This window comes from Prionailurus viverrinus, chromosome A2 (genome assembly GCF_022837055.1).
Source record: "Prionailurus viverrinus isolate Anna chromosome A2, UM_Priviv_1.0, whole genome shotgun sequence".
NCBI lineage: Eukaryota > Metazoa > Chordata > Mammalia > Carnivora > Felidae > Prionailurus > Prionailurus viverrinus.
The window spans coordinates 81,916,920-81,934,513 of NC_062562.1; the positions used below are offsets into that span (position 1 = coordinate 81,916,920).

At 36.4% G+C, this 17,594-nt stretch overlaps 1 protein-coding gene across 3 annotated transcripts in view; it reads right to left on the bottom strand.

The window, feature by feature from the left end:
• The window catches only part of FAM185A (family with sequence similarity 185 member A), a 76,209-nt gene that overhangs the window by 9,408 nt on the left and 49,207 nt on the right, over positions 1–17,594 (bottom strand). For 2 of the 3 annotated variants that reach the window (XR_007150512.1, XM_047850972.1), the window contains exons 6-7: positions 13,363–13,458; positions 8,342–8,476 (exon numbers count right to left, since the gene is read on the bottom strand). Coding sequence is in view for 2 of the 3 variants with exons in the window: in XM_047850972.1 (XP_047706928.1) it covers positions 8,342–8,476; positions 13,363–13,458 (231 nt within the window). In the remaining variant the exon portion in view is untranslated. The remainder of the gene's footprint in view (positions 1–8,341; positions 8,477–13,362; positions 13,459–17,594) is intronic. The other variant, XM_047850973.1, reaches the window with a different exon arrangement.

A 17,594-nucleotide genomic window follows, 5' to 3' on the forward strand; every position in this document is an offset into this window, starting at 1 on the left:
TTTTAAGGGGTTATATTAAAAATAAAAAGACTATGCAATAGAAACTGTATGTAGCCTGCAAAGTCTAACATATTTACTATCTAGTCTTACACATAAAGTTTTCATATGAAAAGAAACAAAACCTGGTCTTTTTTGGTAAATATTAACAAATAAAGTTCATGTCTAATTATCTGACATTCCTAGAACTTTAACAAAATGATGGGGAAACAAAAACACATTAAAAGCACAATCTGGGGCACCTGGGTGGCTCAGTCGGTTAGGTGTCCTACTCTTGATCTTGGCTCAGGTCATGATCTCATGGCTTGTGAGTTCGAGCCCAAAGCTGGGCTCTGCACTGATGACATGGAGTCTGCCTGGGATTCTGTCTCTGTGCCCCTCACCTGCTTCTGCTCTCTTTAACTCTCAAAATAAATAAATAAACTTTAAAAGCACAAAAAATCTGAAGGCAGTTTTTCTACATTAACTCCCTGTTAAAAGTATTTTTTAAAAATGTTTATTCATTTTTGAGAGAGTCAGAAAGAGAGAGACAGAGAGACAGAGCGTGAGTGGGGGAGGGGCAGAGAGAGGGAGACCCAGAACTCGAAGCAGGTTCCAGGCTCTGAGCTGTCAGCACAGAGCCCAATGTGGGGCTCAAACCCATGAACCATGCCACCATGACCTGAACCAAAGTCGGACATTCGCTTAACTGACTGAGCCACCCAGGTGCCCCCCTGTTAAAGTATTTTTAAGCAGACAGCCATAAGTCTATAGCATTCTTCATTCTCTTACTGAATTTCTTCCATGTCATCCTAAAACACATCTACATGACTGATAAATCCATGTGCTATAAGCTTGGAGAAAACTCAAACTTCAGAGTATTCTAAAAAAAAGAATTATTTCTATGAGTCATAATAAAACACTAGATTTTTTCCCCCCATTTGGAGGTAAAGCACTGTCTCTAGATCTAAAAGTGGCATTCTGTGGGCTTAGTCCCATTTCAACTTCTTTTCCAACTCATGAATCAGTTTTCCATTATAAATCACAATACCATTCAATGTATAACTCTCTGGCCTGAAAACAAGCTGAGAATTCTATTTTGGCTTGGTGGCCGGATCCCAAATGAATTTATTTTTTACATGCTTTACATTTCTAGTTTTACTAAAATAAAATTAACCCAGTAGTATCACCTTCTATACTAAGCAGATAAGGACACGCATCATTTGGCTGGCAACACGCTTTATCTCTAATACTCTCTAAACATCTAAACCGGGGCTTTTAAGATAGAAAGACTTTGTACCACATGCAGTTTTGGGCTCAGAGAATGTTATTATATACCACAGTAAGGTTTTATATCTAAGTTGATGAACCAAGGCTAAAAGCTAATGGAGAAGTCAATTTCTTACAAGAAATATCTTACCTAAGCCATTCACCACCTGTTGAATTTGCTATATATGGGTAGAGCACAAAACTTGGAACCAAGGATCTTAAAAGGATTAAAAAATGCACTCCAAAGAATACATGCTGCACACAGCTTTTAAAGTAGGTAAATGTTTCAGCCTGAGCTTTCTTTTGACCTCAGAATAGCATATAATACTTGTAAGTCATTTTAAGAATTGTGCAATGTACAGTTATTAGTGACAGCAACAGCAAGGGAAATCATGAAGCAGGAAATCAAACAAAATTACAAGGCTGACACATCAAACCCTGTGGGAAGCCTGAGCCCTAGGGACTAATTTTTACTGGCATGCTTCTTGCAGAAATCATGCAGAAGTCATGCTACAGATACAATCCAGACCTCTTAGCAGTGAGGGTATTTCTGTTTCTATGCCTCATAGGCTCTGTAAGGAAGGCCCAGATGAGCTGAGCTCAGCTGCCTATAATAACAACTCACATATAAAACTGCTCATTATTTCCAAAACTGGGTTTCAGATTGGAAATCTCCACAAAAAAAGCAATCTGCCCTGATTTTCTAGGCCTCTTAAATTATTCCATCCATCTGATAAATAAGGTCTGTAGCCTTCTGGGCACCAAACAGTTTTAGAATCAAAATGAAACATGAAAATTTCTGTAAACTCAGTCACTTGTTCATACGGCTGTCTCCAAAAGGGACTGCCCTGTCTCTATGTGAGGTCTCTCTGCACAATTACTCTAATGGATTTAACCTACTATCAGAGACAATCTAGAGATACCTCTGGGGCTTGTAGTAGGTCATGTGGGACTCTACAAAGAAATTCTGCTGATCAGTACCTAGATTCTTGTGTTGTGAGCAGGAAATAAACTTTGTTCTGCAATGTAGGCCTTTCTGGTTTAGGAAGGAGGGGCTAGAGTACAAGACACATAACAAATCACATACAAAAAGAATAGGCTGAGGGGCTTCATAAATACCAATGGGGTAAGCATGTATCTTCTTCATAGCATCCATTTAACTATTTCTTCAAGCAAAATTTGTTGAAGGCTTATTTATTTTTCTGTTGAGTTTAAGAGAGATTACTATGGAGTCCAGGCCACAGAAAGAGCTCTTCTGAATTACTGCAGTAGCCTGCTAGTTAGCTTTTCCTTCATTCACCATTGTCCTTTCCAATCTTTCTCCACTCAACATTTAGTGAACTTTAAAAAAAAATTTTTTTTTAATGTTTATTTATTTTTGAGAGAGAGAGAGAGAGAGAGAGAGAGAGAGAGAGAGAGAGCGCGCGCACTGGGGAGAGGCAGAGAGAGACAGAGGCACAGAATCCGAAGCGGATGCCAGGCTCCGAGCTGTCGGCACAGAGCCTGATGTGGGTCTTGAATCCATGAACTGTGAGATCATGACCTGAGTTGAAGTCAGACGCTTAACTGACAGAGCTACCTAGGCACCCCAACATTCAGTGAACTTTTTTTTAAAGTTTATTTATTTATCTTGAGAGAGAGAGAGAGTCCCAGTGTGGGGCCTAAACTCATGAACTATGTGAGATCATTACCTGAGCCAAAACCAAGAGTTGGACACTTAACCAACTTGAGCCACTCAGGCACCACTCAGTGAACTTTTTTAAAAAAGTTTTTTTAATGTTTATTTTTTTGAGAGACAGACAGCGAGACAGAGAGCAAGCAGGGGAGGGGCAGAGAGAGAGGGAGACACAGAATCTGAAGCAGCTCCAGGCTCCAAGCTGTCAGCACAGAGCCTGACACAGGGCTTGAACCCACGGACCACGAGATCATGACCCAAGCTGAAGTCAGACGCTTAACTGACTGAGCCATCAAGGTGCTCCCCACTCAGCGAACTTTTTAATGCATAGATTTGATTGTGTAAACCCAGATGAAACCTTTTGGCGCCTTTGCATGCACTTAGTTTAAAATCCAAATCAGCCCTATATGATCTGACCCCTTCCAAAGTCTCTAGCCTTCTTTTATGCCACATTCCCCCTACTCTCTATATTCTAGCTATATTGTGCTTCTCTCACCTCTTCAAACTCACAATGGTAGTCTAATTTAGATAGGTCACATACATGCTTTCACTGTACCATATACATATCTTTACTACAACATTTATTCCACTTCACTGTGTTCACTGATTTGTCTTGCCTTACTAGGATGTAAGCTTCCCAGATGACAGAGAGACCATACTCTATTATCGTTCATTCCTAGTTTCTAGCAGTGCCTGACTCAAAAGTTTGTTGAGTGAATGACTTACCAAATGAAGGAAAACAAAGAAGATAGGAGGAGGAGGAGATAGGCAAGGGAAGGTAACATTTGTTTTAAAATATATTATGCTTGAGGTGGTACTGGTTTAGTGGAATAGAAATGGGCAAGAAAAAAGAGATCAGGTCTGCAGATAGTGATTTTATCCAGTGACAGGACTAGTAAGTGTTCCTAAATAATTTAATGAGGTCTTTTTTAATGGCTCAAGTGTTGAGAATAGGGTTTTAAAACTGAATTAAAATGAAATCTAAATTTCATGATTCTATGAGTAACAATAGAAAATGACAAAGTAACTTTAATTTGTAATTTAAACATTAATATATGTAAAATAATTTGATTATGCTATATCATGCAGAACATTATTAAACAAATTTATATTATTGCTTTAGACTACTGGGGCCAAAAAGGTTAACTCTATTGTCTCCTTATTAAACTCAAGAGATTGGATCATAAGAAGTTGATTCTTACTACATTAAATACAGTTAAATTTTCATCAAACTTTTACTATGTCACTAAGAGTCTGCCCATTAGGCACTGAGTTAGATCTGAGGGTGGGTGTACAGGTCTTATTTTTATTCTTGTTATGCTTTTTGTTAAGATTCTATGATTTTTAACAGATTGTTTAATTTTATGACATAGAAAACAAATAAAGGCATACCTTGCTTTATTGTACTTTGCTTTATTGTGCTTTGTAGATAGACATTGTATTTTTTTACAAATTGAAGGTCTGTGGTAACCCTGCACTGAGCAAGTCTACTGGCCCCTTCACCATTTGCTACTTTGTCATATTTTGGCAATTGTCACAATATTTTAAACTTTTTCATTATTTTTACATTTGTTACGGTGGGTGATCTACGATCAGTGATCTTTGATGTAACTACTGTGACTGCTTTGAAGCACCACAGATGGCACCCATGTAAGACTGCAAACTTAATTGATAAATGTGTATGTTCTGACTACCCCACGGACTGGTCAGTCCCCTGTCTCTCGCTCTCCTCACACCTCCATAGTTGCTGAGACACAACAATATTGTGCCAACAACATCAGCCCAGTTAACAACCCTACACTAGCCTGCAAGTATTCAAGTGAAATGAAGAGTCACACATCTCTCACTTGAAATCAAAAGCTAGAAATGATAAAGCTTAGTGAGGGAGCCTTGTCCAAAGCCAAGATAGGCTGAAAGCCTGGCCTCTTGTGCCAAATGGTTAGCCAGATTGTGAATGCAAAGTAAGGTTCTTGGAGGAAAATTAAAAGTGTGACTCTAGTGAAGACACGAATGATAAGAAAGTGAAACAGCCTTACTGCTGACATGGAGATAGTTTTTGCAGTCTGGATAGAGGATCAAACCAGCCACAATATTCCCTTAAGCCAAAGCCTAATCCAGAGCAGGGTCCTAACACTCTTTAAATCTATGAAGGTTTAGGTGAGAAAGCTGCAAGAAAAAGGTTTGAAGCTAGCAGAGGTTAGTTCATAAGGTTTAAGGAAAGAAGCAGTAACGTAACGTAACGTAACGTAACGTAACGTAACGTAACGTAACATAACATAACAGTGCTCCATAACATAAAAGTGCTAACGTAGAAGCTGCAGCAAATTATCCAGAAGATCTAGCTAAGATCATTAATGAAGGTAGCTACACTAAAAACAACAGATCTTCAATGTATACAAACAGCGCTATATAGGAGGAAAATGCTACTTAGGACTTTTATAGCTAGAGAAGAGAAGTCAATGCCTGGCTTCAAAACTTCAAAGGACAGACTGACCCTCTCGGCACAGGCTAAGGTTGCTGCTGACTTTAAGTTGAAGCCAATGCTCATTTACCATTCTGAAAATCCTAGGGACCTTAAAAATTATGCAAGGGGCGTCTGGGTGGCTCAGTTGATCGAAAGTCTGTCTGACTTTTGGTTTTGGCTCAGGTCATGATCTCGCGGTTTCAGGGTTCGAGCCCCGCATCAGGCTCTGTGGTGGCAGCATGAAGCCTGCTTGGGATTCTCTCTCTCCCGCTCTCTCTGCCCTTCTCTGTCTCTGTCTCTCTCAAATAAATAAATAAAAGTTTTTAAAAAAACCTTAAAAATACTAGGCTAAATCTATTCTGCCTGCACTCAATCAATGGAACAACAAAGCCTGGATGATAGTTTACAACATGATCTGTTTACAACATGACTTACTAAGTACTTTAAGTCCACTGTTGAGGCCTATTTTCAGAAAATAAGATTCCTTCCGAAATATGACTGTTCATTAACAATGCAGTGGTCAGCCACTCAAGAGCTCTGATGGAAAGGTATAATGGGATTAATGTTCTCATGCCTGCTAACACAACCACCATTCTGCAGCTTATGGACCAAAGAGCAACTTCAACTTTCTATTCTTATTATTGAAGAAATACATTTCATAAAGCTATAGCTGTCATAGACAGCGATGCCTCCGATGGATCTGGGCAAAGTCAATTGAAAACCTTTTGAAAAGGATTCATTCTAGATGCCATTAAGAACATTCATGATTCATGGGAAGAGGTTAAAATTTCAACATTAGTAGGAATTTGGAAAAAGTTGATTCCACCCCTCATGGACGGCTTTGAGAGGGTCAAGGCTTCAGTGTAGGAAGTAACTGCAAATGTGGTGGAAAGAGGAAAAGAACTAGAAGTACAGCCTGAGGATGTGACTGAATTGCTCCAATCTCAAGATAAAATTTGAATGTATCAAAAGGTACTTTTTATGGATGAACAAATAAAGTGGTTTTTTGAGATGGATCTATTCCTGGTGAAGACACTGTGAAGACTGTTGGAATGACAACAAAGAATTTAGAATATTTAGAATATTCCATAAACTCAGTTGATAAAGTAGCAGCAGACATGGAGAGGATGGATTCTAATTTTGAAAGAAGGTCCACTGTGCGTAAAATGCTATCAAACAGCATTGCATGCTACAGAGATATCATTTGTAAAAGGAAGAATCAATGCTGCAAACTTCCCTGTCATCTTTTAAAGAAATTGCCACAGCCACCTCGACCTTCAACCTTCAGCAACCACTACCCTTACAGTCAGCAGCAGCCATTGACATCAAGGCAAGAAGATTATATGACTCATTGAAAGCTCAAATGATGGTTACCATTTTCCAGCAATAAAACATTTTTTATTAAGGTACCTGCATTGTTTTTTAGACATAACGCTATTGCACACTTAACAGACTGCAGTATAGTATAAACATAGCTTTTATATGCACTGGGAAACCAAAAATATTCATTTGAATTGCTTTTTTGCAGTGGTCTGGAACACAGTATCTCTGAGGTATGCCTGTATTTAAAACTGAAACCATGGGGCGCCTGGGTGGCGCAGTCGGTTAAGCGTCCGACTTCAGCCAGGTCATGATCTCACGGTCCGTGAGTTCGAGCCCCGCGTCAGGCTCTGGGCTGATGGCTCGGAGCCTGGAGCCTGTTTCCGATTCTGTGTCTCCCTGTCTCTCTGCCCCTCCCCCGTTCATGCTCTGTCTCTCTCTGTCCCAAAAATAAAATAAACGTTGAAAAAAAAAAAAAAAAGAATTAAAACTGAAACCTGATCTCAGGAAGACACTCCACTGCCACCACTGCCACCACCACCACTGCCACACACATTTTTCCAATGCTGTTCTGGTAAGATTTTAAGGAAAACTTTACCAGCATTAATTCTTTTTTTTTTTTTTTTTATCGTTTACATGTATTTATTATGTACATATATACAATAAATATTTTAAAAAGTAGTATCAGCCATCAATGCAGCCAAAGGTAATTTAAGAAAACGTGCAAAAGCCATTCACATTTCTGGGACTAAGAAATTGTTATATTAAAAGAGCAAGTTTACAATGTGCCTAATACCAAACCAAATGTGTGTTTATTCCAAACATATAAAGGTAACCTTAAATCTTGCATTCTATGTATTTAGATGATTTTTAAGGCCAACAGTTAGAAAGCAGCTCTACCAGCACAAAAAAAAAAAAAAAAAAAATTAATGGTTAAAAAAATTTTTTTAATTGTGGTAAAAAAATGCATAACATAAAAGTTACCATTTCAATAATTTTTAAGTTTAAAGTTCAGTAGTGTTAAGTATATTCACACTGTTGTGAAACAGATCCTCAGAACTTTTTCTTGCAAAATTAAAACTCTATACTCATGGAAGAAGTCCCCATTTTCCCCTTCCCCTACCTTCTGTTTCTATGAACTTGAGTACTATAGATATCACACATAAGAGGAATCATACAGTATTTGTCTTTTTGTGACCAGTTTATTTTACTTAGCATAATGTCTTCAAGGCTTATGCATGTAGCATGTGACAGGATTTCCTTCCTTTTCAAGGCTAAATAATATTCCATTGTCTATATAAGCCACACTTCACTTAACCATTCATCTACCAATAGACATTTAGGTTGCTTTCACCTTTTGGCTACTGTGATAGCGCTGCTGTGAATATGAGTGCGCAAATATCTCTTGAAGATAGAAAAATATTTTAAATGGCTTTTATCCAATGACAGGTTAGTGAGTAGTTCAAATTAAACGTCTGCATTGTGCTACCGATAAGCAGTTGGAAGAAAAGAGTGTCAAAACACCAAAATGTGACAGTGTAAAGGAATAAAAGACTAAAACTGCAGTTATGTATACCATATTTCTACTCATGTACAGATGACTATTCACCTTACATAGCAAAACGCAGCACCCTTACCAGTAATTATTACACCATCATCTTTATGAGCTTCAGCCATTTCTTGAACATGGACTTCTGAGTTCACGTCAACCTCTTTCCCTGATAACTCTAAACGAGCTTGAAGAGAAGATGCGACCTTGACAAGAATAGAGCCTGTAATAAATTTAAACGAGTTTATTAATGCAAAGAAATCAAAAGTACCAAGGGCTCTTTGGAAAATGATTGAAAGGGCAGCATTGCTCCTAGAACCCTGTCTTTATTCCTTGGCATATTTTATTTAAACAGCAGTGCCTTTTCCTTACTCCCAAGGCATTCACAGTAATTCTTGTCAAGGGTATGAGTCATTAGAACATTATGAACTCCTTCTGCCAAGAGCTCTATCTTGTCAGCTTACCCAATATATCAGAAAAGTGTAGTGTACTACACATGTAGTTTGTAAACAGTATTTACCATTAATTGAGCATTTGCTGAGAGCAAAACAGCTTAATTAGGTTATCTCTTCTAATCTACATATCAACTTTATAAGTTATTATTGTAATCCCAATTTTACTTGCTCAAGTTCCCAATAGCACTAGTGTCGCAAACTAGATTCACTTCAATGACAACAGGGCCCATGCTCATAACCACTGTGGTATTGCACATACTGCTACCTCATCATATTTTAGGACTTCGGTTTTCACTGATCACTATGACACAACTAGAATCCTAAACTCTTGTGTTTTCAGTTGTAACCTGTGTGTGTATGTTGGGGTGGGGGGTGGGGTGGAATGGGGGAAATAACAATAATAAAAAAGGGAACATTTGAATTTCAACTGACTCATGTTTGTTTTCAATGGATATCAGTCTTTTTGTGTATGAGACAAGACATTCAACTTTATTACCACTACAATCTTATAGTAATTTAAGCTTTTAAAGGAGGAAATAAGAAAAAGTACTCTGTTAGCTAAGTAATAATTTTCCAAAACAATTACATCTGTTGGGGTTACAGTGCAAATTCATTAACACACTCCTGCTTCAGAAGTTTTTCTTTCTCTGTTTCTCATAAGTCAAATAAAATAAGAGACCCCTGCCATAAAGCATTAGGTCCATTTCCTCTGTGGACAAAAGTGATCAGGATGACTTTCATTGTGAATGTTGCAAAGATTCCTTTTAAAATGCACTTATTTATGGGTCACTGTTTGTCTTTTAGTTTGGTTAGCATCAGATTAAGTTTCCCTAATTTCATATCTTCTCAGCATTCCTAACTGAAGCTGGAAAGTCTGAGCTAAAACTGATAAACTCTCATAATCATCTCTCAAAAAGGGGGGAAATAAGGTATATCACTACAACTGGGTTATATTATTTAAAAAACAAATTGCTTTTCAAGATTTAAATGTAAACTACTGACCGGAGATTCCCCATAACAACAGATATGAGGGATTTAAGTTAACAAAAAGTAGATTTTTAAAACCTTTTTCTAGGACTTTTTATCTCTAAACAAATCAAATGTGGTAATTTTATGAACACTTTTTTCTGTTTTTAAATGAAAAAGCTATGTTAAATATGTGAGAGCTTTAAAAATGTTAAGCAAAATAGGGGCGCCTGGGTGGCTCAGTTGGTTAAGCGTCTAACTCTTAGTTTCAGCTCAGGTCATGATCTCACAGTTCATGAGTTAGAGGACCACAATGGGCTCTGAACTGACAGAACAGAGCCTGCTTGGGATTTTTCTTTTCCTCTCTCTCTATCCCTCCCCTGCTTGCTCGTGCTCTCTCTCTCCATCAAAAAATAAATATATGAACATAATTTCTTAAAAAATTAAAATGTTAAGCAATGCAACTAGCTCTATCCTTATCTTTCTCCACATTCTTAAAAACAAAAATCATCACTACCAAAACTCCATTACTGTCTGTGAAAGAATTCTCATGACTTGAAAAATTTTCCAAATCTCCCATCTTTAACACTATATTGTTTAGAAAAGAGAACTCTTGCTATATCTTCAACCTCTTTCACTTCATAAACTATTTTCATGGTTACTGACATCAATCCACACTGGTCGTGGAGCCTACTTAAATAAAGTTTAAGTCAACTCGGGGCTTGAACTCATGACCCTGAGATTGAGACCTGAGCTGTGATCAAGAGTCGGACGCTTAACCAACTAAGCCACCCATGTACCCCTCAATACCATTTTTTAAAATTAAAAGGTGAACTAATACTAATTGTACCATTTACTGAAGACATACTATATTAAGAACAGTGGTTTTATCAAGGACAAATTTTAAATGGAAAAGTAAGTACTGAGATGCAGGTCTGACTCTTAAGCCTATTAAACATGGCCTCTTTGAAAGAATTAATAAGATCATCATGTTAACTCATAGGAAGAGAAAACAAGCATGCAACATTCTTTTTCGCATGGCAAAATGAAGAACATCTAAGAGACTCAAGGGGTTGGCTCCCAAACCCTATAGCAAGATAGCAGCAGAGTTGGAAAGGATTCTAGATGTCTTTACTAACCATTAAGCAACAGAATCCTGAATAATTTTCCATTACTCTAAAAAGTTACTGTTCCCAAGTGTAATTAAAAGACATGACAGAAATTTTTGTTTCCAGTTATCTTTAAGCTTCATGCCATTTCCAATAGGAAAAAACACGAAGTTATAATCCTAATCAAATTTTGTTACATCATATGCTATTTCAATAGGTTACTGGAATAACATTCCAAATAATGCTCAAGAGTATTTTAAGTGAAGATTAACAATGTTTTTGTTTATTTTATCTTTTTGCCCATCCATATACAAAACAGGAAATAACTTTCATATAAGAGCTACTTATTCAAAACTCTTTTTTTACTCTGTTACTAGTTACATTAAATTAGCAATGGTTTACATTTTTCTCTTTGGGCCTTCATAATAAGAGAATGCATTATATGACTTAAAAAAAATTTTTTTAAATGTTTTTATTTATTTTTGAGACAGAGAGAGACAGAGCATAAGCAGGGGAGGGGCAGAGAGAGAGGGGGACACAGAATCTGAAGCAGGCTCCAGGCTCTGTGCTGACAGCACAGAGCCCGACGCGGGACTCGAACTCCCGGACCACGATATCATGACCTGAGCTGAAGTCGGACGCTTAACCGACTGAGCCACCCAGGCGCCCCTATATGACTTTTATAGCACTTACAAAATACCCTGAATGGCATTACTGAAGATCTCAGAAATTTAGAGAGAACACAATATTATCCTATTTTAAAGGAAAAAAAATGTGATCTTGCAAAATCAAATCACACCTGTGTGTCAGCAAAAAACCTTCTGTTTCAGGCCTCTGTGTTTGTAGTTTTATTTTGACACTCTGAAAAGAGAGCCTTGTTGCACAAAAAAGTATTAAACCAACATGACCAAAAATATTGCTAACATCAGGAATAACCGGTTTCTGTAAGGAAGTATTTTCCTTGTTATACATATAGCTCTGTTCTGGCCAATATGCAAGATCTTCTAGACTTTATTAAAAAAAATTTTTTTTAAATGTTTACTTACTTTTGAGAGAGACAGAGAGAGAGTGAGAGACAGACAGACAGAGAGACAGTGCATGATCAGGGGAGGGGCAGAGAGAGAGGGAGACACAAAATCTGAAGTAGGCTCCAGGCTCTGAGCTGCCTGGGCAGCCAATGCAGGGCTTGAACTCATGAACCACAAGATCATGACCTGAGCCCAAGCTGGATGTTTAACTGACTGAATCACCCAGGCGCCCCTACTTAAAACAATTTTTAAACAGAGCTATGTTTTTCAGGGCAGCTGGGCTCAGTCAGCTAAGCATCTGACTCTTGATTTTGGATCAGGTCATTATCTCAAGGTTCATGAGATCCAGCCCTGCATCAGGCTCCACGCTGATGGTGTAGAGCCTGCTTGGGATTCTCTCTCCCTCTCTCTGCCCCTCTGCTGCTTGTTCTCTCTCTCTCAAAATAAATAAATGAAACTTTAAAACAAAAACAAAAAACAAACAAAAGCAAACAAACAAATAATAAACAGAGCTATGTTTCTGAACTTTCTGTACCCAGGCCACTTCAGCCCCTATGGGCAAGCTATTTCAAGTATCTGAGCCACTTGGCACCATGTACACAAAGACTTGTATTCAGTCTTCACGTGACTAAAAAATGTATTTTTAATGAAATACTTGGATTCTTAGAAAAGTTATTTGTAACAAATATATACACAGAGACATGTCATGCTAGTCTTAATACTAAGTCAACAATCACATTAGAGGAACTTCCTGGTGATACCTTTATTTTGGGATCATACTTTGCAAAGATTTCTCTTTCAAGAGAAATCTTCTCTTTCAAGAGAAATTCTTCTCTTCAAGAAGGTCCTCTTACATGAGGGTAGAAAAGCTTCCAAAAGAATGTATGGGAGCATTTTCACTCAAAAGGATATTCTATTTCAGACATAAAACCAAATTGAAAAACCCAAACACTAACAATTCCACAGTAACAGTCAATATATTGTAACATTAAAAAAAATTTTTTTTTTTAATGTTTATCTTTATTTTTGAGACAGAGAGAGAGCATGAGCAGGGGAGAGGCAGAGAGAGAGGGAGACACAGAATCCAAACCAGGCTCCAGGCTCTGAGCTGTCAGCACAGAGCCCGACGTGGGGCTCAAACTTGTCAACTGCGAGATCATGACCTGAGCTGAAGTCAGACGCTCAACCAACTGATCCACCCAGGTGCCCCTATTGTAACATTTTTGTTTGCACTACAAAGGGAATGATAGTATTTATGGCCATCTGTTTCAAATCAGTCTTTAGTTTTTTTTCTTTTTAGAGATTTTATTTTTAAGCAATTTCTATATCCAATGTAGGGCTAGAACTCACAACCCTGAGATCAAGAGTCGCATGCTCCACTGACTGAGTCAGCCAGTACCCCCTCCAGTCAACCTTTAAATCAAGTTCTATCAGAAGAAATCTTCTTGAGCTCACGATGTCAATACAGATAATCTGACCATCTGTTTCCTAGATGTTACATAAAGCCTTCCGTACACCATATGTCAAAATAAAACATTCCACTTGGCTAACCTTCATGAGATTTTAACTCCACTTTCCCTAGTTGGCTGACGTAAACATCTATTGCACCCAGATGAGTTGAGGCCTTTAGACATCCAGAGGATGAATCTAGGAAAAAAGAAAAAAAAAACCATAATCATTCTTATTGTAGTAACTGAAATGAAAAATTTGAAATAAAAGGCTCTGCCTCAGCATTAGGATAAGGCACTAAGAGTCTTGCAAGGTTCTGTATTTTCCTCATAATTATGCCATCTTTCACTTAAAAATGAAAACAGTATCAGAAATCTACAAATCTATACCTAGATAACTAACAAAAAATCCCTATCTATAGTAACCTGCATAACTTATTGATAAACATGTTTATTCTGCAACCTAATATATAGTAAGGACAGTATGCAAGCAGTAGATCCTTGACAGCCAAGACTATTAAGCACCATTGATATATTTAGTTTATTCTCAACTTTCAATATTTACTAAAGAATTTTATCTCATGTACAGACATGTAGAAGTGGTAGCTAAGTTAACAAAAATAAAAACTTCTGATGTTTTCTCCTTTTAACAAATTTGCTAGTGCTAAAAAAGTACTGTAACAGTGAAAGATTACTTTAGATAAGACTTTGTTGCATTTCTTAGGGGGCAGAAATGGAGGAAAAGGGAGTCACTTAAAGAATGGGTGAAGCTTGTTTATATCTAAATATTTCCTTTCAAGTGTTTGGAATTAAACAGATATTATTAAGTCAGGAGAAGAAAATCAGAATTCAGTGGTTCTGATTTGACACTCAAATTTCTCAGTCGTCATTGACCCTAGTTTTCAAAAAACCAACATTTCAAGTTGAAGAAAAAGCTGATAAAGTTAAAGAAGTGAAAGATGTTGAAGAGTCAGCACTAAGTAGCTTCTCTTTCCTCTTCAACTATAGCAACTGAACCTTTTAATTTACCTGCCCTGAGAAAGGCCAAAGCATATTTGTTTTAGAAAGGCCTCTTAAAAAGCTTATTTTATCAGGAACTTTTATTAGGAACTTTACTACTTCAAAGTGAAAACAAAATAGGGAGTGTGGTGAAAATAATGCCAAAAATTATATTTTTAATAAAATGTGGAGAAAAAAACATTCATATACTAGACATTTTTCTTTCAAGTTTTAAAGGACCCCAAATAAAGAAAACAACTTGGGAATAAGCTGGTTAAAATCTGACCCCAAGATAATTTATAATAATTATCTGTAATCTATACTGAAAATTGCCCTTTATCAGACCCAATTTATTTAATTTTTAAGTATAAAAAGTAAACACTGATGCTGGGAAATTAAGTCACTAGTGATAAATGACATAGAATAGTTGGGCAAAGAGGAATATCTCTCTCCTCAGTTACCAACAGAAATTCCTTTTTTATAACCTCTTACTGCATCCTAAAAGAAGCCAAGTAAAAATATACTGTGGTTAAAAAAATGTGGACTACACAATGTGTGTATTATCCCAGGTTGAATGAAGTAAAATATTTGAAACATTAGTTTGATTTCTTGCTTTCTCTAGGGGGCTAAAAACACAAGATTTTCATGAGGCTAATAAACAGTACTTTTCACTTCTCCCCCCATCCCAATGGGAAATAAACAAGAACTAAATAATTTTCTCATAAGCCACTGAGTAATTACATCCTCATGTTATCAGTCTTGAGCTCTGATAATGGCCAATTCCTTGGAGACTGTTTAAAAAAAATTAAAACTCAAGATATGTTTTCAAAAGAGAAAGCAAAAGTGATATTTAAAAAGCTATGGAGCAAAACAAACACTAATTTTCTTTTGTTTTCTATAATACACATGACTGGAACTAAAAATTAATTCTCAAGAATCAAATTAAGGCTTTCTCTAAAAAATTTCATTTTTGTTTTGGAAATTCACATAATGGGTAAATTCTATAAGTCTTGGAAGAAGCCTTAAGGGAAATATACATTAGAGGGTGGGTGATTAAGAAGTGAACAGAAATCATTAATCCAGGTAATGTTTGCAATAAGTAGACTCTTACAGAGAGTCTTCTATCATCCCAATTTTGGACAAAGATCTTGTTTGATTTGAGTTTTCCCAGAAAATTACAGATACAATCAGGAAAAAATGATGTCAACTACCAGTTAATCACTACATACAACCAAAAAAAAAAAAAAAAAAGAAGCTATTTATAATATACATTTAGCTAACAGCAAAGAATAATAACTACTTGAAAGGCTAAAATTCCAAATTTTGCCATTTTCTTTCAGATAATGGGAGAATTCTCTCAAAATGGGTCAAACACGTTCAGAAAGATTTTCTGGATTTTTTTTTTTATCACTTTACCTTAAGTTTCAACAAGTAGATACTAAGGAACAGCAGCACAAAAGGTATTTTTTCATTTCTGCAACTTAATTCCTACACTTCCAAAGATACACTAATTGCATGAACAAGGAACAAATTTCATATATTGGACATAAAGGATTTGCAAAGGCAGAATTTTAAGGTCACTTCATGTAAATCTTTCTAAATTAGTGCCCTGCTTGTTATTCTGTAGGGAGGGAACATACAGGAGGCTGGGCTTAAAGGAACAGACAAGGCAAACCACCCCACTCCCTGCCTCAAACATGAACATATTTCTTCTTTTAAAGATAAAATTACTAGTACATGGCTTCTGGCAGTGCCTTCCAAAAAAGGCAACACATATAAATTAAAAAGAAAAGGAGGTGTCTGGGTGGCTCAGTCCAATGAGTGTCCAATTCTTGATTTTGGCTCAGGTCAGGATCCCAGGGTCATTGCACTGAGCCCCACATCAGGCTCCAAACTGAGCATGGGGCCTGCTTGGGATTCTCTCTCTCTCTCTCTCTCTACCTCTGCCCCTCTCCCCCACTTGCACTCTTTCTCTCTCTCTCCCTAAAATTAAAAAAAAAAAAGGGCAACATAAGGCAAAGAAAGTAAAGCGAGGTGAACAACTCTATTATACTTCTATCTTACTGTTATCTATTATCAAGCTTTGCCTTGTCCTGTTGACTCATTTTAAATAGAAGATGATCTGGTGTTCCAGAAAAAAGGCATTTTTTAAAAAAATATGAATCCAAGGAAAACCCTGGTTCTGATATACATAATCAAAATTTTTATATCACTTCAGCTTCTCAGAGAGATCGGTGTTACGGAAACTAGGAAGTAAGGGTTTTGGGAGGTGAGTGATAATGTGTATACAAAATCCAAATGACTGATTAGATCACTTAAGAATCTGATCAATTATATTGTCTAAACTCCTTTGACCTGAATTACAAATATTCTCTAAATAAAGGAATCATGGGAAAAATACTTCATCTATTATCCTGAAATCAGGATAATACTTAAATAATCTGAAGTCTCCTAATATTCCAACTTTATAATACTATATAACTTTATAATATATGTAGATGTAAGACAACCTATATTACAAAGGACAGGAGTGGATAAATGAATCTATTTGACATAATACAAAATGGCATAATATTAATTCTAAATAGACTGTGAAAAGTTAAGTTTCTATATTGAAATTACTAGAAACTCTGCTAAAACGTCATGTAAAGAGGCATAAATAAAAAGTCAAAAGGAAAATTAAAATGCAATTCTGAAATATATCAAATTAATTGATAAAGGCAAAAAGCAAAAAATAGAAAATACAAAATAAAATGGTAGACACATATCCAAAATTATATTAAATGTTAACGGACTATATCCTCCAATTAAAAGACAGTTTGCAAAATGAACTTTAAAAAGTAAGTGCCAACTACGCTGTCTATGAAAGAGGATTTTTAAACAGATAGACTGAAAGTAAATGAATAGAAAAATATATACCATGCTAACATTAAGCATAAGAAGGCAAGAGTGCCTTTATTATTACTAATATTAAGCATAAGAAGTGAAGAGTGTTTTCATCATTAGATGAAGAAAATTCAAGACACAGAATATTACCTGAGATAAAGCAGGGCAGTTTGTAATGATAAAAGGGTTAATTCAACATACAGCCATAACAATCATGAATATGAATATATAAATAACAGAGATTCAAAACCCAAATGTAAAGCTGACAGAATTCATTGAAAAATTTAACAACCCCCTCTCAGCAACTTATAGAACAGCTAAGACTCCCCAAAAATGTATTATACCGTATGCTCATTTCAATGGCATGTGATACAAAAATTCACAAGATAGAACCATATGCTGCTGAATGATAAAATAAACTGCAATAAATGTAAAACAACAACAACAACA